The sequence below is a fragment of the Chiroxiphia lanceolata genome, chromosome 17 (assembly GCF_009829145.1).
Source record: "Chiroxiphia lanceolata isolate bChiLan1 chromosome 17, bChiLan1.pri, whole genome shotgun sequence".
NCBI lineage: Eukaryota > Metazoa > Chordata > Aves > Passeriformes > Pipridae > Chiroxiphia > Chiroxiphia lanceolata.
In genome coordinates, this window is record NC_045653.1 from 12640681 (window position 1) to 12663435 (window position 22755).

The 22755-nt window shown below is 66.5% G+C and overlaps 2 protein-coding genes across 4 annotated transcripts in view; both read left to right on the forward strand.

Annotated features, from left to right (window-relative positions):
• Positions 1-4161: 4161 nt before the first annotated feature.
• On the forward strand, positions 4162-8870 carry MMP9 (matrix metallopeptidase 9). The gene is made up of 13 exons (XM_032704893.1): positions 4162-4547; positions 4739-4977; positions 5334-5482; positions 5679-5807; positions 5888-6061; positions 6139-6312; positions 6414-6587; positions 6733-6888; positions 6969-7239; positions 7387-7526; positions 7621-7771; positions 7872-7975; positions 8269-8870. The coding sequence occupies exons 1-13, from the start codon at positions 4404-4406 to the stop codon at positions 8376-8378; spliced, it is 2115 nt and encodes a 704-aa protein (XP_032560784.1). The 5' UTR covers positions 4162-4403; the 3' UTR covers positions 8379-8870.
• Positions 8871-9707: 837 nt separating this feature from the next.
• The window catches only part of SLC12A5 (solute carrier family 12 member 5), a 31829-nt gene continuing 18781 nt past the window's right edge, over positions 9708-22755 (forward strand). Inside the window, exon 1 of one of the 3 annotated variants that reach the window (XM_032705093.1) lies at positions 9708-9810. In XM_032705093.1, the coding sequence (XP_032560984.1) occupies positions 9777-9810 (34 nt within the window). In that variant the 5' untranslated portion in view covers positions 9708-9776. Of the gene's footprint in view, positions 9811-16213; positions 16430-22755 lie in introns of those variants that run through there. The other 2 variants (XM_032705091.1, XM_032705092.1) reach the window with 2 other exon arrangements.

A 22755-nucleotide genomic window follows, 5' to 3' on the forward strand; every position in this document is an offset into this window, starting at 1 on the left:
GTAAACGGAGCTCTGGGTGGGACCCCAACAGGTCTGGGGAGGGGTTCCCAGGGTGTGCAGTGGCTGGGGAGGGCACGGAAGGTGATGTCCCAGCCCAGCGCAGGGAGGTGACTGTGCCACCCACCTGTGTGCCCGGAGCAGGTGTGGCAGCCAGGGGATCTGTCATGTGTGTTTTGCTGCTGGGAGGGGTGGTGACACGGCAGTGCTGGTTTCAGTGCCTGCAGGGAGGGGTGAGCCGCCCAGTGACACCGGCCACGTCATCCTCACCCAGACAGGAGACTGTGGGAGCAGCAGCACGGGGGCTGGGGGGCAGCAGGGCTGAGGGGGCAGAACACCACCTCCTGCCCCGGGCAAACAGGGATGAGAGGCTTGAAAGAAACTGGTGCTGAGGGGTGGGGAGTTCCCCAGGTGAGGCAAGGGACAGGCAGGGACAGGCAAGGAGCTGAGCAGGTGCATCCACAGAGCTTGGGGTAGGCAGGGAAGGGGTGCAAGGCCAGGCACCGGTGGTGCTGGAGCGCTGCAGGGCCGTGGCATGTGGGGTGGTTTGCCAGGAAGGGTCCTGGGACCAGCTGGAGGCTGCAGTCCCAGCCCACGCGGGGCCCGGCACCGGGGCAGCACATACGGGAAGTGTGTGCAGGAATGTTGTTTCTGTCTGGAGCCCTTGAGCAGGAGTGATGGGGCTCCAAGCCTCTGATGCAGAGCTGCTCCCTGTGCCCTACCCTGCTCCTGTGCCAAGCATCCCCATGCCTGGGTCACCATGCACACCACAGGCCAGGTCAGCCAGTGCCGGGGTGTTGGCTCCACTCCTTGGCCACGGAATGCTGCAGAGCCCATGGCACAGGAGCAGGGATGGGCTCAGAGCAGGGGGGCTGGCAGCTGCTTGGCTTGGCTGGTAACACACACTGGTGCCCTGCCTGCCGGCTGGGGAGTCTGGCTGTGGCACTGGCTCTCCCTGTGGCATCTGCCAAGTCCAAGTGCTCCCTTCTCTCTGCACAGGTTGTGTTCCCTCTGTGACCGGCGCTTGATCTTCCTGACCCGGTGCTGTCTCACCCGCACAAGATGCTGACTCTCTCCCACCCCACTTCCCCTTGCCACTGTGCTCCTGCCCGGCCCCTCACGCTGGTAGAGTGCCCTATACCATCCACACACCTGGGCCTGTCCTCCTCTCCTGTGCCTCCCTGAGCCCTGCCCAGGGTGCCCAGCTCCTCAATTCTCACCCCCAGCTCCTCAGTTCTCCAACACCTTTGTCACCCTGGTGCACCCCGTGGCTGCGGCTGTTCGACCTCTTCCCTGGCCAGCTGGTGCCATGTTCCCTCCCTGGCTGACCTGCACAAGAGGAAAAAAGCTGGGGAGGGTCCATGCTCTGGCTCCATACAATATCCCCAGTTGTCACTGCTGGCCCAACCAGCACTTCCCAGTAGGAGACCTGAAGCCACACAGAGATGTCACTGTGTCCTGTCAGCTCCTGCCCCGGGCAGGGATCCAGGCAGGCAACCTGCCCCCTCTGGGGTCCCAGACCAGTTTTCCCACAGAGGGTCTTCACGAGGGTGGCCGTGAGTAAGGGCGTGGGAAGGGGCTGTGGTGGCTGTTCCTTCCCCTTTTGGGAGAAGCAGTGGTGACAGGCAGCCTCGTGGCTCGGGCAGTGTCTGGGAGGGAGGATGTCTGTGTGGTTTTTTCCATCTCACTTGTCTTTTTGGAGGTCCTGGGAGTAAACAGGGCCACAGGCAGCCCAGGCTGGGCACAGCTCCTGGGGTCCCTGCCAGCCACAGCCCTCCCCTACCTGTAGCACTGCCCCTGGTCACCTCTGCCCTCCTCTCCCTCCATCCGCAGCATCCCTCCACATGTGCCCATGCCAAGGGACCTGTGCCTTGCCCCAGGTCCCAAGTCAAGCTGGCCCAGGCAGCCTTTCATGGTGTTCATACCAGCAGTGCCAAGCCCATCCCACAGTGTTCCCTGCCTGGTATGGAGAGTGCCAGCACTGCCAGACACGGGGGTTTCCCTGCTGCCCTTGCCCTGCTCCCTGCCGAGCCTCCAGAGAGTCACCAGAAAATCCCCCGGGATGATGCCAGGAGGAAGCTGGTGAGCGGGACCATGAGTCAGTGGGAGCAGCCAGGCTGAGGGCAGAGCTGTGGTCAGCAACCCCCCACCGGGACTCCCACTGCCCCAGGGCTGGCCAGGATGGGGAGCACGGTGTGTGGGGCACTGGCTCTTGGCTCCTCCTGCCATTGCTTGCTCCAAGCCCCCACTCTTCCTCCCAGCCCCCTTCCTGCCAGTGCTGCTCTGAGCTGCTGGGCCGTGGCTCTGCCCATGGGATGCCCCAGGCAGCACAGCACCATGGTGTGTTGTGGGGGTGCCATGGCAGTATGCCCACGCTGTGGGAGCTGTGGCTCCTGCATGTGGTGGAAATGAGGGATGGGAATAGCATGAGAAAGGCTCAGGGATCTGCCACAGCGACAGAGAGGACAGAGCCAGATCTGACCCTCTGGCTGCATCCGGGAGCTGGCATCAAATGTCAGCTTTCCTGAGCTGCCCTGGGGGTTCTTTAGCACCCAGCTCCATCAACAGTTCTGTGCTGTGGGCTGAGATCCTGGCAGCCTGGAGAGCGGAGAATGTGGAGCAGTGCCTGCTCCCCAACATGCCTCAGGATTCATCAGCTGCAGCAGGTTATTGGAGCCCCCTCCTTGCCTCGGCTGATGGCCGGGCAGGGAGCACAGGGAGCCGCTGCCTCCTGCCTGGCAAAGAGCTGGGCCATGCACAGGGGCAAGGGGGGCAGGCTGAAGGGGGCAATGGGATGACCTGGCTGTGGGGTCCCTGGGCTGTGTCCCGCTGTGAGGGATGCTTGGCTGGTTGTGTTTCTCACACTGGGCACAGGATGGTGGCTGCTTGTGGAGCAACATCCTGCGCCAGGGAACAGGGGCTGCTCTTGCAGGACTGTGGTGGGGAGTGAGGCAACCCCCTGATTTCTCACTGTTGCTTCCTCCCGGCAGGGCTCACAGCGCTGGGAGCTCTCTGTGCCGTGGCCCTGAGCTACATCCTGCCAGAACCAGGCACCTGGCAGGTGATACTGCCCCAGAGATGATCCCTCCCTTGGGCATTGGGGTTCCTCTGCAAGGGTACAGGGAGTGTGGCCCCCTCCTCTCACCATCCCCAGCTGTGCTGGGTGCCAACATAACCTGCTTATCCTCTGGCTGGGCCAGGAACTGCTGGTTCGGCTCAACCAGAGCTGGGGTGATAGGGGGAGTGGGTGGCTGCTGGGATACAGTCTGGGGTTGTTGGGAGCCAGGAGAACAGGCATCAACAGGAATGGAGGGAACAAGAAGATGCTCCTGACAAAGCCAGTCGAGGAGCCCGTGGGGCCCTGTGAGCCCGGGTTAGTGAGAGCTGGGGCAGGGGATCCAGCCTGGGACCTGTGTCTCAGGCAGCATTGCTGGGCTGCAGCAGTCCTCCCTCCCCCCCGCTGACGCTGCGCCTTGCTCTCTGCCATCTGTTTTCCCCTTGCTCCTCATCCCTGTTTGCTTTCCCCTTCACCGCTCCTGTTCCCACAAGCGTCGGCACTTTGGGAGAAGCAGGAAAACACCATCCCATGGCAAGGTCTGTGCTGTGCGGGGTGGGAATCTGAGTCAGCAGCACCCTGCGGAGCAGCACAGGGAGGATAGGGCACCCCCATGTCCCATGGCACCAGATGGAGTGTCCCCATGCCCAGAGCTGCTCCCGGGCAGGCACTGCCCCTGGTCCCCTGAGGATCTGCCAGTTGGCTGCTGACATGTGGACTTAGAGGTACCATGGGGTGAGGAGCCACTGGGATCTCCGGTGCTGGAAACACTCTGACCCACTGGGGTGATGCAGCTGTGGTGGGGACATGGGGACGGATGCAGTGTCCTGGTAGGGGTCCAAGCTTCCAGCTCTTGGGTAGGTGGGTTGCAGGCACTGGGGCTCAGGCAGGGGTTCTGCTGTTGGTTCTGCCCCCATGCCCACTCAGGCCCCCATGGGTCTGCCTCTGGCACCATCAGCCCTTGGCCAGCCAGCCAAGCTCAGTGTGATGACACAGCTGCAGGGTCCTGAGCACCCAGCCAGCCCCCAGTGACCCCCTCCTGTCCCCACAGCCACCACAGTCTTGGGGCCAGCAGGGCAGTGCCCTGTGCAGGGCAGCCCCACAATCCTGTCCTTGCGTGGCTGCAGGATGCAGTGTGTTTAGTAAACAAGGTGATGAAACAGTTAAGGCAGAGATCGGAGGAGCCTGAGTCTGTGTTTCGTCACCGTGGGAAGGGAGTGAATCGGCGCTGAGGGGTCTGAGGGTGACTCATTGCCCTCCTGGCCCATAAATAGGAGCGGGGGAGCCTGGCAGCACCTAGAGCAGACAGCGGGGACCAGCACAGCCAGAGCCCTCCTGCCACCAACACACCATGGCACTCCTCCTCCTGGCCCCGCTTGCCGTGGGGCTGCTGGCTGTCTCCTGCTGTGCAGCCCCTCTCCAGGGCAAGCCACAGGCAGTTGTCACCTTCCCGGGGGATCTGGTCAGCACCCTGCCGGATCTGCAGCTGGCGGAGGTGAGGGGAGCGTGGCCCCGTGGTCCCCTCCCAGCACCCAGGATCTCAAGGGGCTCCCGGGATGGCAGCGAGGGGATGCAGGCAGAGCCTGAGAGCTGCCTCTCTCCTTGAGCCCTGGGAGGTGCCCAGGCTGGGATGGGTGCCTGAGGGTACCGGAGCTTGCTCACCCTTGGGCCACCTTTGCTCCCCAGCGCTACCTGCTGCAGTTTGGCTACACCACGGAGGCGGAGGCAAAGACCGGCAGCAGGCACGTGTCCCTGGGCAAGGCGCTGCGCAAGATGCAGAAGCAGCTGGGCCTGGAGGAGACGGGGGAGCTGGATGCTGCCACGCTGGAGGCCATGCGAGCTCCCCGCTGTGGTGTCCCTGATGTGGGAACTTTCCTCACCTTTGAGGGGGACCTCAAGTGGGACCACATGGACCTGACGTACCGGTGAGTCTGCCCTGGAGATGAACCCTTCTGCCTGTAGGGCGATGGTCCCAGGGGGATGGAGACAGCCTGAGGAACCAGGTGGGCAGCAGCCTCTGTTCAACCCTTGTCTGGGCTTGGTGCTGCTGGCACAGCTGGGTCTTGGTGCTACCGGGGCCACGCTGGTACAGCAGCAGCATCTGCTCCCTGATGCCTGGGAGAGCATCTGAGCCCCACACCGAGGGTGGTGGTGGCTGCTTTGCCCAGCCATGCCAATGCTGCTGTCTCCTCCCGGGGTTGGGGCACATCCCTGCGCAGAGCAGGGCCATTCCTGCATGAGGAGGGGACCTGGCAGCACTGATCCACTGCATCCCTGGCAGGGTGATTAACTACTCCCCTGACCTGGACCGTGCCATGATCGATGATGCCTTCAGGCGAGCGTTCCAAGTGTGGAGCGATGTGACCCCCCTCACCTTCACCCAGATATACAGTGGCGAGGCAGACATCATGATCATGTTTGGCACCCAAGGTGATGTTCTGTGGGCAGGCAGGGAGCGAGAAGGGGGCTGGTGATACATCTTTCCTGTGGGATCCTTGTCCCAAATCTCTTCGCAGAGGGTCCCTCTGCCCCCACATGTGCCAGCAGGGCTCGGCGGTCTGTGTGCACACTGGGGGCATGAGGGCTCCTCTGGCAAGGCCAGCTCTGAGAGTGCTTTTCCCTGCAGAGCACGGGGACGGATACCCCTTTGATGGCAAGGACGGGCTCCTGGCCCATGCTTTTCCCCCGGGCCGGGGCATCCAGGGTGATGCCCACTTTGATGATGACGAATTCTGGACGCTGGGAAATGGCTTAGGTAAGGGCAGGGTGTGGTGGGTTGGGGGGTCTGATGGCATCAGCCCCAGGCCTGGCATTGAGCTGCCCCTCTCTGAGCAGTGGTGAAGACCCGTCATGGGAATGCCAACGGTGCCGAATGCCACTTCCCCTTCATCTTCGAGGGCCAGTCCTACTCCCAGTGCACCACGGAGGGGCGCAAGGATGGGCTGCCCTGGTGTGCCACCACTGCCAACTATGACCGGGACAAGAAATACGGCTTCTGCCCCAGCGAGCGTGAGTAGCAGTTTGGCCACAGCCCCTGCCCAGCCCCGCAGTGCCCGGGGCCCTCCTCACTCCCCCTTGCCCCACAGTCCTCTACACCAACGACGGCAACAGTGATGGGGCCCCCTGTGTCTTCCCCTTCATCTTTGACGGCACTTCCTACGATACCTGCACCACGGACGGGCGCTCCGACGGCTACCGCTGGTGTGCCACCACCGCCAACTTCGACCAGGACAAGAAATACGGCTTCTGCCCCAACCGAGGTGCCAGCGGGGTGGGACAGGGGGGCACGCAGGGTGGGCACATGAGGGATCTCTGGGCTGTCAGTGTGGCTGGGGCCAGCCCCACTGACACTGCACTGCAGACACGGCGGTGATCGGCGGCAACTCCCAGGGGGACCCGTGTGTCTTCCCCTTCACCTTCCTGGGGCAGTCCTACAGCGCCTGCACCAGCCAGGGCCGGCAGGATGGCAAGCTCTGGTGTGCCACCACCAGCAACTATGACACCGACAAGAAGTGGGGATTCTGCCCTGACAGAGGTACTGTCCCCCGTGCCTGTTCTCCTCTTTGTGCCCCCCAGATCCACGCTGTGCCACCGCACTCACTGTGGGTCCTGTGGTCTCTGGATGGCACATCCTGTCCCATTGTGCCCTGCTGGGCGCTGAGGCTGATGCTTTCCCCCAGGTTACAGCATCTTCCTGGTGGCTGCCCATGAGTTCGGGCACTCGCTGGGGCTGGACCACTCCAGCGTGCGCGAGGCCCTGATGTACCCCATGTACAGTTACATCCAGGACTTCCACCTGCACCCTGATGATGTCCAGGGCATCCAGTACCTCTATGGTGAGCCACAGCTGGGCACATTGTGGGGCCCACAGCACGAGGCTGACCCCAGCCTCACAGCCTGCCCTGTATTTGCCCAGGTCGTGGCTCTGGCCCTAAGCCCACTGCACCTGCCCCCACTGAGGAGCCCCAGCCTCTGCCCACGCAGGAGCCCCAGCCAGTGCCCACAGAGGAGCCCCAGCCCCTGCCCACGGAGGCTGGCAGCACCTCCACCACTGAGGAGGAGGAGGAGGAGACACCAGAGCCCACAGCTGTGCCCATTCCTGTGGATCCCAGCCAGGATGCCTGCATGGAGAGGAACTTTGATGCTATCACAGAGATCAACGGGGAGCTGTATTTCTTCAAGGATGGGTGAGCAGCAGCACCTGGCACCTCCTTCCCTGGCCAGTGCTGGGGTGATGAAGGGATATGGGGGAGCAGGGGGCTGTGCTGGGGGTGTGAGGGGACATTGGGCTGTGCCAGACTGGGGTGATCAGGATGGCTAACCTTCCCCACTAGGAAATACTGGACCCACTCACCCTTCTGGAAATCGGGCATCCAGGGTGCCTTCTCTGTTGCTGACACCTGGCCTGGCCTCCCGGCCACCATTGATGCCGTTTTCCAGGACTTGCTCACCAAGAGAGTCTTCTTTTTTGCTGGTGAGCTCTGCCCCTGCCGCTCTTGGCCCCAGTGTCACTTGCAGCCGGGGTTCCCCCAGGGCCAGCTGACACCTCCACTTATCTCCCACCACAGGTCGACAGTTCTGGGTGTTTTCTGGGAAGACTATGCTGGGCCCCCGAGGGATCGAGAAGCTGGGTATAGGGAAGGAAGCCGGCCGCATCTCGGGGGCCCTGCAGCGGGGCCGCGGCAAAGTGCTGCTCTTCAGCGGGGAGAACTACTGGAGGTGAGCAGGACCAGAGAGCAGCAGTGCCTGCCCATGCCCCTGGCAAGGGGCTGGGAGGGGGGTTCCCAGCAGCCTTGAGCACAGCTCTGCTCTCCCACAGGCTGGATGTGAAGGTCCAGAGGGTGGATAAGGGCTACCCCCGTGCCATCGATGACGTTTTCACTGGTGTCCCCCTTGATTCACACAACGTGTTCCTCTACCAAGGTGAGTGGAACCTGGTGGGTGGGTGCCATGTGGACACCCCCAGGCTGCCCGAAGCCTCCTGTGGGCAGGGATTGCATTGCCCTGATCCTGGACTCAGGGTGCTTGGGTGTGGGGAATGGCCTTGGGGTAGGGCACGCCATCAGCTCCAGAGGGTCCTTGCAGTGGGGCTGGCAGGAAACCCAGCAAGGTACAGGGTGCCAGGTGCCTCTGCTGCTCGGACAGCCACTGGGATGGGTCCCCACATGGCCAGCCCCCCTCTGACCCTCCATTCCCTCTGCCCCCTCCTTGCCCAGACAAGTACCACTTTTGCCGGGGCGACTTCTACTGGAGGATGACACCGCGCTACCAGGTGGACCGGGTGGGCTACGTCAAGTATGACATCCTGCAGTGTCCCCAGCACTGAGGGCCCGACCAGCTGCTGGCTCAGCCGGCGCTGCTCCCTGCCCACCACTCCCAACCCGCGGGCTCCCATTTCACAGGCTGACCCCTGGGGGCCTCCTGGCTGTGGCCAACCCCAGCTGAGGAGGGGGCTTCACCATGTCCCTGGTAGGAAAGGACAGGGGGTCCTGGGGTCACCTCTTGGGAGCTGCCCAGTTCAGGGAGCCCCAGACAGGGAGCAGGACTCTTGCCACAGCTGGCATTGTCACCCCTGCCAGCGCTGGCTCCACAGCACAGAGGCGTTTGCCTGGTGCAAACCGCACACGGATTTGAGACAAATTTGTCTTTTTCCTGAGCCAGCGATGCCAGATCGGGCTGAGCCCCACTGGGAGCTGGCGCTTGGGTTCGCACTGGGGCGGGACATGGGGGTCTGACCACTCCTGCCCACTGCCCACTCCACCAACCACCTGCTCTGCCAACCACCCACCCATTTGTAATAAAGACAATTCTTTGGACACAGCCTCGAGTGCTCCATCAGCGGCTGCAGCCACGGGGCAGAGAAACCCTTCCTGCCGGGGGCATCGCCCTCCCCTGGGCTGGGGTGTGCCAGCACCTGTGGGGAAGGGGGCACTGGTTGGGGGTTGCCACCAAATCCCCCTGTGCTAAGGACTGTGGATCCCTCAGGGACACTGGGTCCCACCGGGGAGGATATCCACTGGTCCCAGCATCACCCGCCATCAGCCCTATGCCAGGCGCGGCCCCCTCTCAGGCCCCCCAGGCTGTGGCTCCGCGTATCCCGCCCCCCGCTGCCCTCCCCTGCGCTCCGGCGATGAGGAGCGGGCGGTCGCCACCGGCTGGGACACGGCGCATGGCCGGGACACGGCGTGTGACTGAACTACCCACTGTAGCTAGGACCCCACTGCGGGCTGACCCCGTAGAAGCCCCCCGGCCCCGGCTTGTGTCTGCGCGGCCGCAGAGCCTGGTGGCGGGGCCAGGGCCGGGGCTGTGCCCGGGGGTGCCCGGGTCCGCGGCAGGGTGGGGCGGCCGCAGCCCCAGGGCCGTAATTAGTTGTAATTAGTGGCCGAGTCTCCGGGCAGGGCGGGGGCAGAGCGCGGTCTCGTCCTTTCCCGCCCCGTTGGGGCACGGTCCCAAGCACCCCCAGTTCGGCGGCGGCGGCGGCTCCGACCGGGCGCGGCGGAGCGGAGCGGTCCCGTCCCGTCGAGTCGGGCCGGCCGGGCAGGACCGAGCCGAACCGAGCCGAACGAAACGGGGCAGGGCCGACCCGCTCGGACTGGAGCCAGCCCTGCGGCCGCGGGGGCGGCGCGGCGGGCGGTGCCGCGGGCACTAGGACCCCGGTCAGCGCCCGGCGGGGCCGCGCTCGGCGGCCGCCTCGGCCGGAGACACTTGTGGCGGCGGCGGGGCCATGAGCGGGCGCTTCACCGTCACCGGCGGCGGGGGTGAGCGCCGGGGGCAAGGGGGGCTCGGGAGGGCTCCGGGGACAGGGCAGGGGCCGCGGGGAGGGTCCGTGGGGAGGGTCTGCGAGGCAGGGCAGGGTCCGTGGGGAGGGTCCGCGGGGAAGGTCGGCGGGGAGGGTCCGTGGGAAGGGCCGGGCCGTCGGGGCACCGTGGGGGGTTGCGGAGTGACGGTCGGTCTGTCAGGCCCCTCGGAGGTGATGCGGACCCCCCAGAACAGGGATGGCACGGAGCTCTGGGACATGGGAGATGGGGGGTGCAGAGTGGGGAGTGGGTTTTGGCTGCCCGGGCAGGACCCCTCATCCTGCCATATTTCCCGGGATCATCCCTGTTCCCCCAGGGAGCTCCCCTGCTCTGTCCCTGTCCCAGGGACTGTCGGAGCGAGAAGGCCCTACTCCTGTGGGACTGGCAGTGGGATGAAGTGGGGTTACGGCTGGGGGTTGGCTGTGGGTAAAAGGCCACACTGCTCCCCGGGGAGCCACGGTGGAGGGTGGCTGTGGCCAGGCCAGGGCGAGGGTGCGGGGAGGGCAGGCTGTGGCCAGCCCATGGTGGCCACCGGGCTGCCGTGGATGCAGGCACTGGAGCTGGCAGCCATCGCCTCGCAGTGCTCAGGGGACGTGGCGGTGGGGCTGTGCTGTCACCAGAGCTGTATCGATCCCAGAAAACCGGCCGACGGCAGCACCGTGCTGCTGGAGCTGTGACCTTGCACCCTCGGCGAAGGGCGCGGGTGGGAGGCGCGAGCTGCCGGATGGGCGCCACGGCCCCCGGGCTGGGCTGTGCCCCGGTGGTGGGCTCCGGCCCGTGGGGCCCCTGTCTGGGATCCCACCATGGTGGGCAATGTAGGGCTGGACCCACTGTCAAGGAGGTGCAGGGCCACTTGTCACCCCGTGGCATCTGGGGCAGCTGGGCCTGGCCCGTGGGCTGTGTTGAGTCAGAGCGGACAGTGATGAGCTGGGGCTGTGGCTGAATTCTGTGGCCCTCCAGGAAATTGGCTTGGCAGACAGTCTGCTGGTGTGGGGCTGCAAGGAGCTGGGGTGGGCACAGTAAGCAGCCACAGTGGGAGTGAGGGACACATCCTCCTGTCTGAGCTGTGACCTTGTGCCCTCCCAGAGGACAGCCAGTTGCTGGCCCTGCTAGGGGTGCCTGGGACCCACCCTACCTCGTGGGGTGGTCATGGCCATGGCAGGGTGGGCGCTGAGGGGTTGGGCAGTGTGCAGGGAGTCTCCAGGCTGCCCTGGGTCATGCCCCGTGTTGCTCCACGGTGCCGGGACCGTGGATACCACCTCCTGGGGGATGGGTGGGAGGGGATATGTGGGGCTGGCAGCTGCGGGGCTGACGGGGGTTGGGGGCAGCAGCGGTGCCGGGATGGACCGGCCTCCGGTGCTTCGTGGCCCCATCCCAGTGTCATGCATGGGGCTGTCGGCGGCTCAGAGCGATGGAAATCCCAGGGACCTCAGGGTGCTCCGGGCGCGGGGGGGGCCTGCAGCCAGCCGTGCTCCCTCTGCCGGGATGGTGATGGAACCCTCGGGGCAGCCTGTGGACCCCCAACCCGTCCGTGGGCTGGTACCGTGCTCAGGGCCCCTTGCGAGGCTCGGGGCCGCCCCCCCGGGCCAGCCCTGCCCGGGAGCGGCCCCACGCTGGTGCTGCTGGGGAGAAATCTCATCCCCGTGCGGACCGCGGGCAGGGGCGGCCGCGGGAAGGGACCACCCGGTGCCGGCAGGGCGCGGGCAGGGTACGGGCAGCGCCCCGCCACAGGGGCCCTGGGGCCTGGCGCAGGTCACTGTTGCTGTAGGGCCGGGACCGCGGCTGGGCCCAGGTGGTCGGGTCGGGTAGGGACGGGACAGGACGGGGCGGCGCGGGGTCTGTGCGGGGTCTGTACGGGCGGGGGCGGACGGCGCTGCGCGGAGTCCCGGCGCCGCCAGGGGGCGATACCGGGACGGGACGGCTCCGGTAGGGGGTGTGTCCCGCCAGACCCCGCCCCCTCCCGGCCCCGCCCCGCCCCGCCCGCGGGACCCGCCGGTGCCGCCGCCCCGGGGGGACCCGGTCCTGCCGCGGGGGCGGGGCGAACCGGGCCCCTGCGGGACGGGGGATCGATGGGTTTCCTCCGGGACCCAACGCGAGGCTGTGTCCCCCACCCGCCCGGGGCGGTGGGGCTGCTCCCCCCGTGCCCCCTGCACTGGCCGTGGGGCAGCCGCCCTGGCCCGGCGGGGCACCGGGGCATCGCCAGCGCGAAGCCTCTCCGCGTCCCAAGCACCCGGGCTCGGCGGCAGTAGCCATGGCAACCAACCGGTTAAGGAGCCTCTCTCGTTGCCATGGAAACCGGTCCTGGTGTCATCCCTGCCGTGACTCCTGGTGCTGGAGGGGGGGGGTTCAGCTGGGAGCTGTGGGACCATGGGGTCGTGGGCTGTGGGTGATGGACAGGGTTTTGTGGGGCAGCCGTGTGAGGCTGGCTCTGGGCAGGAGGTGAGCTCCTGGGGGGGCTTGGGTAGAGTAGGGACCCCACCAGCCCTGGCTGCACCCCTATGCAGGGCCACTGCCAAGAGGGACCAGGGTACAGGGGATGGGGCAGGGCCCCCACTCGAGGCACAGGGCACAGAGAGGTGCATGTGAGGGATGGGGACTGCTAAGGAGCCTCCCCTGGCCCCCCATCTCCCTCAGCTCCTGGCTTCCCCAGTCAGCCACTGAGGTCAGGTTTGTGGCAGATCTGGTGCCTTTGGGGTGTCATTAGAATCACCAAGGGGCTGTGCCATGGAGAGGCCGATGATATGGGAGGGTAGTATGCTGTTGGGGGGGGCTGGAGCAGCTGAAGCCTCATCTGCTGCTTGCAGCACCTTCCCAAGGCCTCTCTGTGCCACTGAACCCACCACAAGTGGTTCAGTGGGGTGCCAGGGTGGGGGTCCTTGCACAGGCCGTGGTGCTGGGTGAGGGGTGCCGTGATGGACACAGGACACTCCAGAGCCTCATCAGCCGATACCACACCCAACCCTTCTGGTAGTGGCTGTGCAGCTGCTCCTTGGCCATCACTGGGCCCTCTGACCCTTGCTTGACAGCGGCTGCCTGGCATCCCCAGTGTGCTGCGGCCAGCATGAGGCTGCCTGGGGGCTCCTCAACTGCGTCGCTGGGAGCAGGGCCTGGCAGGAGAATGCTGCTTCCACTGCTGATCCCTGTGCCAGGCTGCCCGTCCGCCCGCTGCCACAGCCCTGCTGCCGGCAAGACATCTGGGCAAGGGCAGCTGGGGACGCTGCGCCAGCTGTGCGTGGTGCTGGGCTCCTATGACGCAGGATCTCACGGCTCCTGCCTTGCCCCATGGCCTCCTGCCTGCTCTGTCCCACTGCCGCCCTTCTGCTCTTGGCCTCAAGCAGCTACACTGATTCCCGTGGCTCCTCTCCCAGCCCCACAGGATACTGTCCCCCTTCATGTCCTGTCCCACTCATGGAGCTGGTGGCAAGTCCCAGCTGGTGACCACATTGCCTATGGGCTTTGTTTTCACCCTAGTGCTGCTGGCAGGGGCCAGACCTGTTTGGATGGGGATGAACAAGACCCCTCCACCCTGCTGAGGTGCTGCAGGACATGTTGCCCCTGGACTCATGGGGCTGTCAGAACAGAGCGATGTGGGTCACACTGTGATGCAAACCCTCTGCCATGACCCTTGGCTGGGTGTGGGCATCATTGCCCTGCTGCACCCACAGGCTCCCCCCACCTCTGTGTGCTCTTGGGGTCTCTCCTGCCACAGCCATTCTTTCCTCCAGGCCCTCTGCCTATCCTCACACCCTTGAGCCCCTGGTGTCCCATCCTGGCAGGATGCAGGTGGGCAGGCTGCCGACTGTGCCCGGGGATCACAGCAGGTGGTGCAGCCGTGCTGACCGGCATCTCCACAGCGCGGCTGCCCCATTTTCCGGGTGGCTCGCTGCCAGCTGCCCGCTCCCTGCCCTCAGGAGGTTTCCCAGCACCTCCAGCACGTGTCTCCCTCCTGGGAGGTTTGACCGCTGCCTGTGACAGGACAGGGTAGGGCTGTGTGGCCGCTGGCCGGGACGCTGGCCCTGGGAATGCCTGTGGGGATGGTTCCCCCCACCCAAGCTCTATGTGACTGGGTCTGGGACATTCTCAGGAGGCTCTGCAGGGGTACAGGACACTTTGCAGGGATGTTCCTTGGCTTGGCAGAGGAGTCATGCCTCTCTCCATCGTCATTCCTGGGCAGCCTCTTGCAGTTAAGTGGGGCACTGATGCTCTGCCTGGCCCAGTGCCAGGCTCCTGCCTGCTACTCAGGCTCAGGGGCCACTTGCAGCTGATCTCCCCCTCCATGGCCAGGGAAAAACGTCTGTCTTCCTCCTTCCCCATGCACATGTGCTGCCTGCAGTGGGGCTGCAGGCAATGCAAGGGCATGGGTGATGCCCAAACCGTGCCAAACCTCCCCACTCCCAGCACACTGAACCACGTACCTAGCCCTGGGCATTTGGGCCGGGGTTAGGTCAGTGCTCTGCTGGGGGATCAAGCCCCCTCGGTCTGCTCTGCCCCAGAGACACCTTCAGTTTGTCCCCCCATGCTGGTGGCACCCTGCGCATGGGCTAAACCAATGCAGTCTTGACAGCGTAGCCCCCTGTGCTGCCGTCAAATCCCAACCCCTGAAATGGAGCCATAATCCAGGGATTAGGGGATTAGTGGTCTTTCACGTGCTCCCTCCCCCCCATCTGTTTTAGTAGGAAAATCCCTCTTGTGCCGAGCCCACGCGCTGTGGCCTTCTGCAAAAAACCACCCTCTGTCGCTTGGCACTTACCATGGCTGGACCCCAGCCCACTGCCCCTCTGCCCAGCCACAGCCTCCACGTGGGAGAAGGCTCTGCTAACCCCCCAGACCCACCTGCAAGTGTGGCTCTGCCTTCTGCATCCTTCCTGCAGCCCTTGCCTCCCAGTCCCATCCCTTGGGAGTGGGCCAGCCCCTTCCTTGCTCCAGTGCTGGCTCCTACTCAGGGCCAAGGGATGCAGAGGTGAGGGGCTGGTGCTGCTGTGGCTGGTCGGGGCAGCTCCATGCAGTGGCTGCCATGCAGGTTCCTGGGTGGGGGGTGCCCACCCTGAGCTGCCCACCCTCCCTGCTGCCATCCTGTGCCACTTGTCATGGAGCTGGGGCTGTGCCACTGCAGCTCTTCAGGGATGCCCAGTCCGGGGGTCCTGGCTGCAACCTTAGGGCAGGGATCAGATCATCCTGCTGGGCTGGGGCAAGGGGTCCGAGCCTCCCTCCTGCCTACGAGGTCAGGCCAGGGAGCCTCTGCGCTGCAGAGCAGCTGGCCCCGCACCAGGAGAAAGTAAACAATTAATTACAGCCGTCAAGAAGTAACGGAGGCCAGCGGGCTGTCATGATCTCAGACCGCGCCGGAGGAGACGCCGGGAGCTGCAGCCAGCTCCGGCTCGGGGATCCTCCCGGATTAAGTGCATGAGAGAACAGAGAGCTGCGAGCAGCCCTGCAAGGTCCCTCAGCAGCCCCACAAGGTCCTTCAGCAGCCCCCAGCCAGCGGGTGGCCTGTGCCCCTGGTCCTGCGGGGGATGGTTGTGAGGGCTGGGGGCTCCACAAGCAGCACAGGACCTGGGGGGTTCGGTGCCATCTCGGCCCTTCTTCAGGGCCAGCCTTGGACCTATGAGTCTGAGGAGGCTGTTCTGGGTGTGACCCTGGGCCCCTGGGCCCCAGGGGAGGTCAGACCAAGCCTGTTCCCCTCTATGGGCAGCATTCCCCATGCTTCAGGGTCTATTGCCTCTGCCGTCCCCCCGGCTCTGCTGTGGGGTGGTTTGGCCATCCCTCCCCCTCTCCAGGTGCCCTGAATGGTCCTGCTGCTGGGACAGGGGGCTTTGCTCCCAGCCGGGGCCCTGCTGCCTGCAGAGGGGTCCCCTGCCTGACTGGTGCTGCCCGCCCAGGAACTGCCCCCACCTGGGACCCGCGGGTCGCCGGGGCCGCCCGGGGAGGGGCCACTCCAGGCGCCTTCAGAGATGCGTCGGTCCCGCAGACGCAGGTTCTGTCCCACTGCACACCCTGAGTGTGTGCCCGATCCCAGGACTGCGCCGGGGTCCGGTGCGGGAGCTGGTGTGGGATGCGGGGGCTGGCGGCGGGGTGCGGGCCCGGTGCGAAGGCCGGTACGGAGTGTGGGCTCTGGTGCGGGTTGCGGGGGCTGGAGGCGGGGTTCGGAGCTGGGGTGGGTGCGGGGTCGGTGCGGTTGCGGGGCCGTCCCGTCCCGTCCCGCCCGCGCCAGCCGGGCCCGCAGCGCTGCCCTAGTTCCCCCCCACGCCTGGCGCAGCCGGGAGGCGGCCCCGCTCCGCTCACTCGTCTCCGCGCCCCCCCCACCGCCGCCCCCCCTCCCTCCCCGCCGCGGCGGGGGCAATGCCTCCCGCATACGTGATGAAGCGGGTGGCCGGGCTGGGCTCCGCCGGCAGCAGCCGTGAGCCGTGAGCCCGGGCGCCTCCGCACTGCAGCCCCCTCCCACCGGCGCGGGGGGCGGCGCGGGGACGCGGCTGCTGCGGAGCGAGCGCTCCAGCTCCGGCGGCAGCGAGCGGCCGCGGCACCGGCGCCATGCTGAACAACCTGACCGACTGCGAGGACGGCGACGGCGGCGCAAGCCAAGGTGAGGCACCGGCACCGGCGAGCGGGACAGCGGGGCAGCCCCGGGGCGGCCGCTCCCGCCGGGCCGAGGGCCGGGGCTCGGCGCCGGCGGGGGGCAGAAGCGGCGCAGAGCCGGGGGCCGGGGGGCTGGGGGTGCCCCGCCGCGGGGCGGGCGAGCGACACAGGCACCGACACCGGCCGCGACGGCAGCTCGCGGCCCCGCGGGGCTGCGGCGGGCGGTGCGGGGATGCTCCCGCTCCCGGCGCCTCCGCGCAGCCCCGGCCGCACTCCCGCCGCTGCGGCAGCCTCGGGAAGCGGTGGCGCGGCCGAGCCGTGCGGGGCTCGCCGGAGAGCCTCCTCCCGGGCGGGGGCAGCTTGCTGAGCTCCGGGCGATCCCGCCGGGCCGGTCCCGCCGCCTCCTGGACAGCCCCTGCTGGCCGCCGCACCGGTCCTGTTCCTACCTGCCCGGGATCCTCGCAGGGATCCCCGCGCCCCACTGCCGCCCCCCACCCCTGCCTCCCGCATCTCCGCTGCAGCCCCCCCAGCCCTCCCTTCTGCCACCCCCCATATCCGGCTGCCGCCCCCCCAGCCCTCCTTATCACCTCTCTCACCCCCGCTGCCGCCCCCCCATTTTTCCCTGCTGCCGCACCCCCATCTCCGGCAGCCGCCTCCCCATCCCGGGCAGCCAGCCCCCTCTCCCTTCACCGCTCCCGCCTCCCCGTCCCTGTCGCCCCCCCCACGCACCCACCGCCCCCCGGGGCCGCCGCCGCTGTCCGCGGTGCTGAAGTGGCCGCCCGGGCCCTGAGCCGGGGCCGGCAGGAACCACTCGGCCCGGGGACGAGCCCAGCCGAGCCGAACCGAGCCCGGTCATGCTGACCCGAGCCCTGTCGTGCGGAGCCGGTCCGGTCCAGCTCGTGCCGTGCCGCACCGTGCCCCGTCCCGCTGCAGCCCTGGCGCAGCCCCGGCTCAGGGCCACTGCCCGCCGCGGGCGAGGGGCCACTCGGCCCTCTAGCAGCCCCGTCACTGCTGTCGCTTCGGCCTGAACCCCCTGGGCATCCGGCATCGCCGAGCTGTGTGAGGGTCCCTGCTGTCCCCGGGGCCACGTCCAGCCCCAGGTAGCCAGGTAGCTCAGGCCCTGGTCTTGCGTGTGTTCCTGTTGGGTACAGGGATAGGCTGGAGTCAGGGGGATGCAGTGTGTGCCCAGAAGGACTTGCACTGCCTCTCTGACCCTCACAGACCCCACCAAGTCCCCCTCCCAGGTCCCCTCTTGGGGTCCGCCAAAGCCCCAGCCAGGAAGACAGGGTTGGCTCTGGTAGTGGCTGTGGGGGTCCCAGCTGCCCACAGTGGGGCTCTGGGCACAGCCACAGCCATGCTCTGCATGTTCCTCTGCTCTGCCGACCCCAGCCTGTTTATTTGCTTGTTTATTTGCGGCTCCACTCAAGGTCAGGGCTGGCAGGAACCTTCTGGGGGCACCTTGCCGGACTGGGGTTGCCGCACTGGCCCCCAGCTGTGCCCTTCCCTGGGCTCTTGCCCTCCTCTTGCCCTCTGCAGCACCAGGGTTTCTCCTCCACTCACCGTTTTCCATTGTGGCAGTGCCGGCGGCGTGGCAGCAGGCAGTTCTGCTCTCCCGGGGTCTGGCAGGAGGGCTGGACTCAGTGCCACTACAGATGGACCAGGCAGACTGTCCCTGGAGCTGAGCCTGGCGAGATGGTGCCCTATGGGATGGCAGTTGAAGGGCTGGAGGAAGCAGGAGTGTGGAGGGATTGGGAGAGCAGGGATTGTCTGTAAGAAAGGGCTCAGCAGAGCCCCCCACACCCATGACAAGGGCAGTTGCTGTGCAGAGTTGAGTTGTCCCCCCCCCGTGCCAAGGGTCACGCTGAACTCCCAGCACAAGGTCTGTCTGTAGGGACAATGGACACAACCTGGGGGGTGGCAGAGCTGTTGCATGCCAGTGGGCCCCCTCCACATGTCCAGTGCTGGATGTCCAGCAACTTGCTGAGACCAGCACAGCCGCTGAAGCTCTGGGTGCCACTTAAGCCATTTTTATCAGAAAGGCCAGCAATGTCCCTGCTCAGGTCCTGCTCGGGACAGCCTGTGCGAGCCACATGACAAGGGCTGGAAGGGCTCCAGCCCCAGCAGCCCAACAATGGCCGGACTGGTGCAGACCCTCTGGGGCGGTGGTGGGAGTGGGGAGCAGGAGCCTGCAGTGTTCAGGCTGGCAGCTCACTCTGCTCTGGTTGGGGTGTGGGGATGTCAGCTGCAGCCCCACCTCAGGTTGCCATGATGGTGCCCAGGCCAGGGGCACCGGGATGTCCGAGGAGGGCAGACCCAGGGCCAGGAGCTTTGCTGGAACTTGTGTCCACGGCCATTTCCAAGGGAGGACTTGGGCTGTTGTAGAATCTGGGAAGCTGTTTAAATGCAGCCAGCCAAAGCGCCTGTGCTGGAAATCCTGCGCTGCAGGGCCGGCTGATCAAAGGGAGGATAATCCCAGGTTTAGGAAGGAAGAGGATAGGTCTGAAGTAGCAGTTGGTCCAATTTGGGTCAGGCAGTGAAGGAGTCCAGCCCAAAAGGCCACTCAGTGTGCTTCCTGGCTGGAGGGGCAAAGTGCAGCCCTAGGGCAGAGGGAGCATCCCACCCTCACACTGCACTCTCCCAGCCTCCCCCACCCTCCCCCACCCCCCTGCCCCCTCCCAGCGCTGCAGCCGGAGCTGGCACTGCCATGACGCTGCCAGCACGAGCCAGCACTGCTCTGGCTACCAGTGGTCTCTGCCTCAGTGGGGCTGCAGGGGCTGCATGGCCTCTTTGAGGGTCACCCTCCCCAGGGCAGCTGTCAGACACCCTTGTGCAGGGGAGAAGGAAGCCCGGGTGGGTGCAGAGATGCCACCACCATAAGACTCCTTGGCCATCCCCATCTGCCTTAGCTGCCCCAGGCCGGCAGCCCCGGGCCAGGCAGTGGCTGTGCAGTCAAGTCCCCTTGATAGCTGGGAGTGACAGAACAGCAGCGTGGCCTCCCTGGCCAGCAGCTCCTGCAAAACGGCAGCAGCTGGGGACATCAGCCAGGGCCACGTGCTCGCCCATGTGCTCTCTGGGCTGCTGGGGTCACCCTGGGGTGCCCCTTGCCGCAGGCAGAGCCCCGAGAGTCAAGGTGTCCTGTGGCAAAAGTCAAGGTGTCCTGTGTGCCTCCAGGGGAGCCCCGAGGCGTCCCCAGTGCCGTGAGCAGCCGTCGCACTGCTGCTGCCCCTGGGGCTGGGGGACCAGGGCGGGGGGGTGGCACAGGGGGTTCCGGAGCTGTCAGCAGCCCCGTGCAGGAGCACAGACGGAGGCGCAAGGGGGTGTGGGGCCGGGGCTGTCCCTGCCACGTCCCTCCTCACCCAGTGCTCCTCCTGGCCAGTGCCGCAGCCCCGGCGCCCGATGTCCCTGGCTGGGGCTCATCGTGTTCTGGGTGCTGCGGAGGGGACGGGCCGGCCGCGGTCGGACAGGAGCAGGCAGCAGCAGCCCCGGCAGCAGCCCTGGTTAATTAGCCAGTGGGGGGTGGCTGCTGGGGCTCCCCCAGCCAGTGCTTGGTGCCCTGCGCCGTGTAAAGCGATTAGGGAGGATTTGGGATAAGGGACATGACGCTTCCCAACCCAATTTAGGGCTAAGTAAAAAGCCATTAGAAGATCAAATTGTGACTTCTGCCCGAGCACTGCCCTGGGGGGCTCCGGGAGTGCAGTGATGGTCCCTTGGCGCCGGGGCCCCGGGCTGCCGGTGTCGGCTCTGGGCTGCCCTGGGCAGGCAGGTTGGTGGAAACCCTGCCGCGAGCGGGGCTGCGTGGTGCCCACGGCGGGGCTGCGGGTTCCTGCCAGCGATCCCGCCGCCAGCCCTTCCAGCCGCCGCAGCAAATTAAAAGGCCGATTCATGTTGAATGATCCCTGGGGAGGGGGGCGGCTGAGCGCCGGGATCGAAGCCTGGCACGGCTCGGCTCGGCTATGCTCACTCCGTCTCTCCTGGCTGGGCTGCTGCCCTCGATGCTGCCAGCCCCGTCCAGCGCTCCCGTCCCGCTGCTGCTCGGCCCCGGCTGCACTGGGGCAGCGGGGCCCGGCCAGGCCCGCGGGCGCTGGGGCGGCTGGCAGTGTCCCACGTGTCCCCAGGGCCGGGAGGCAGCAGCCCCTTGGTGCCGCCGGGCAGGGCTGGCCGTGGCGGTGGCAGGTTGAGCAGGAGTGCAGTGCCCCTTGCCTGTCCTTCCCGCCCTGCCTGCTCCTGCCTGCCCTGCCTGCCCCTGCCTGCAGACCACGGGTCTGTGGCAGCTGCCGGGAAGAGGCTGCACCAGCCCCGCTGCGGCAAAATGGTCTCCGTCAGGAGCAGGAGCGGGAGCGCTTTGTCACCTGGGACCCCGCGTCCTGGTGCTTAACTCCTTCCAGCCTGCGGGGCCGGGGCGAGGCGGGAGGCCGGGGGTCCCCCCGAGCCGTGCTGCATCCTCATTCCCACCGGCACGGGGCCTCTCCCGGTGCCGGTCCTCCCAGCGGCACCACCAGGAGAGGGGCTCCTGAGCCCCAGGCCGGCCCTGGCAGCCTGGGTGATGCCAGGCACGGGCCGCGGTCCCGGCGCAAGGGGCGGTGGCCAGCGGTGGGGGTGGAGGAAATCCGAGTTGTGGGTGCTGTTGTGGTGACGTGGGTTGGAGCGTGGGCACCCCAGGGTGCTGCTGGCGCCTGCTGTGTGGAGCCGGGCAGTGCCAGTCCCGCGGGGTGGCGGTGGGTGGGCTGGGGCTGGGGGTCGGGCCGCGCCATCCGTCGGGTGCCAGCGGGCCAGGGCGCGGGTGCCATGTGGGGCCAGAGTCCGGCTGCCTGTGCCGTTACATAAGAGCGAGAGCCGAGGCGGCCGTGGCTCGCCGTTGCCATGGAAACCTGCACGGTGATGTCGTCGGCTGGGTACCAGGCGGCGAGGCGAGGCCCCCGCGGGCTCTGCTCCCCCGGAGGGGTCCCAGAGCCTTGCCAGGCTGCAAGCACGTCCCCCTGCCAGGCTGCCCGTGCCCCCTGGCTGCCACCCAGCCCCACTCGGTCCCGAGGAGGAGGTGGGCTCCAGCCACCCCTGGTCCTACATCCTCGTGTCCCCACGCTGGGGATGGCCCCAGCATTAGCCTGGATGTTGTCCCGTTGGCATGGTGGATGTCTCACGTCAGTGCAGTCCCCGGAGCTGCTGTGGGTGGGCGAAAGCTGTGGTGAGCGGGTGGGTGCCAGCCCACACTGTTGCTGTTACCTAATGAGCACTGAAACTTTGTACCAAACCTGGAGCAAGGAGCACATTGGGTCTGTGTTGAGACTCTCTGTGGGGGATATGGGGCAGGTCATGTGCCAGTGGTGCAGCCTGGGGTGCTGGGTGTGTGTCCAAGGGGATTCTGGAGTGAGGCTGGCAGGACCCATGGGCTGGAGTGTCCCAGTGCCGCTGCCATGGCCATTCCTGTGCAGAAGGAACCTGTGGGCTGTGCCCTGGGATGTGGCTGGGCCCTTAGGGACACTGCTGCCCTGCTGCCTCACACTGGAGGAGCCCAGGGATGGCAGGAGGTGGGGGCCAGCCCACGGGTTGGTGTCACCTGTGGCACTTGGGGTTTCACCTCCTGGTCAGCCAGGAGCGCCGCGTCTGCCGGGGAATTGCAGATGGTGAATCACTGCTGCACGCTGGCTCCCAGGATCATGAACATGAGTCAACTGGCAGGAGGCTGGCTCTCTTCAAAGGACCAGGCTGCTCCAAACGGTTGTAGGGTCTGTCTTGGGGCTGCCACCGTGAGTGGGTGGCTGCACTGTCCCAGCATTGTCCTTCTGCCCCCAGGTGCTCAAGGGTTCCATGTTGAAGTATAGGGGAGAGGACGTCTCTTGCCCTGGCCCCAGGGTGTGGAGCTGGTCTGTGACCCTGCCCACGCAGGCAGCCTGCCCAGTGGTGCAGCGGCCACTGGCAGTGCAACTGCTCTGGCTGCGGGGCCATGGTGGTGGGACGGGTGTGTGGCAGGGAGCCCTTCTCTCCACGCCCAGGACCAGGGACCAGCCTGCCTGCCCACATTTCCCTGTGCCGTGGGGACCATCATCCACCCAGCCATTTGCCCAGCACTGTGTCCTTTGGCTCCTGGTCCCTGTGTCCCGGCTCCTCTCCGCTTTGGGCCTTTACTCAGGGCTGTGCCTCTCCGGCAGCGCCGTCCTCACTGCTGCTCCATTTCCAGCCTGATTTATTTCTGCTGCTCTGCAGCTCAGCTGTTTTCCTCACTATTAAGCCAACTCTGTTTCTTCTGCACTAGGTCATTAATACAGTGAGTGGCAGTGGCCCCGTCCTGGCAGCTCTGTGGGTCCTGCACTGCTGTGGGTGGCTCTGCTGCCCTTG

Excerpts from the sequence above, each read along its gene's own strand:
- MMP9 (XM_032704893.1), top strand. The coding sequence starts at position 4,404 with ATGGCACTCCTCCTCCTGGCCCCGCTTGCCGTGGGGCTGCTGGCTGTC. Across the intron at positions 4,978-5,333 it reads CACATGGACCTGACGTACCG|GGTGATTAACTACTCCCCTG; the intron begins GTGAGTCTGCCC and ends CATCCCTGGCAG. Across the intron at positions 7,772-7,871 it reads AGCGGGGAGAACTACTGGAG|GCTGGATGTGAAGGTCCAGA; the intron begins GTGAGCAGGACC and ends GCTCTCCCACAG.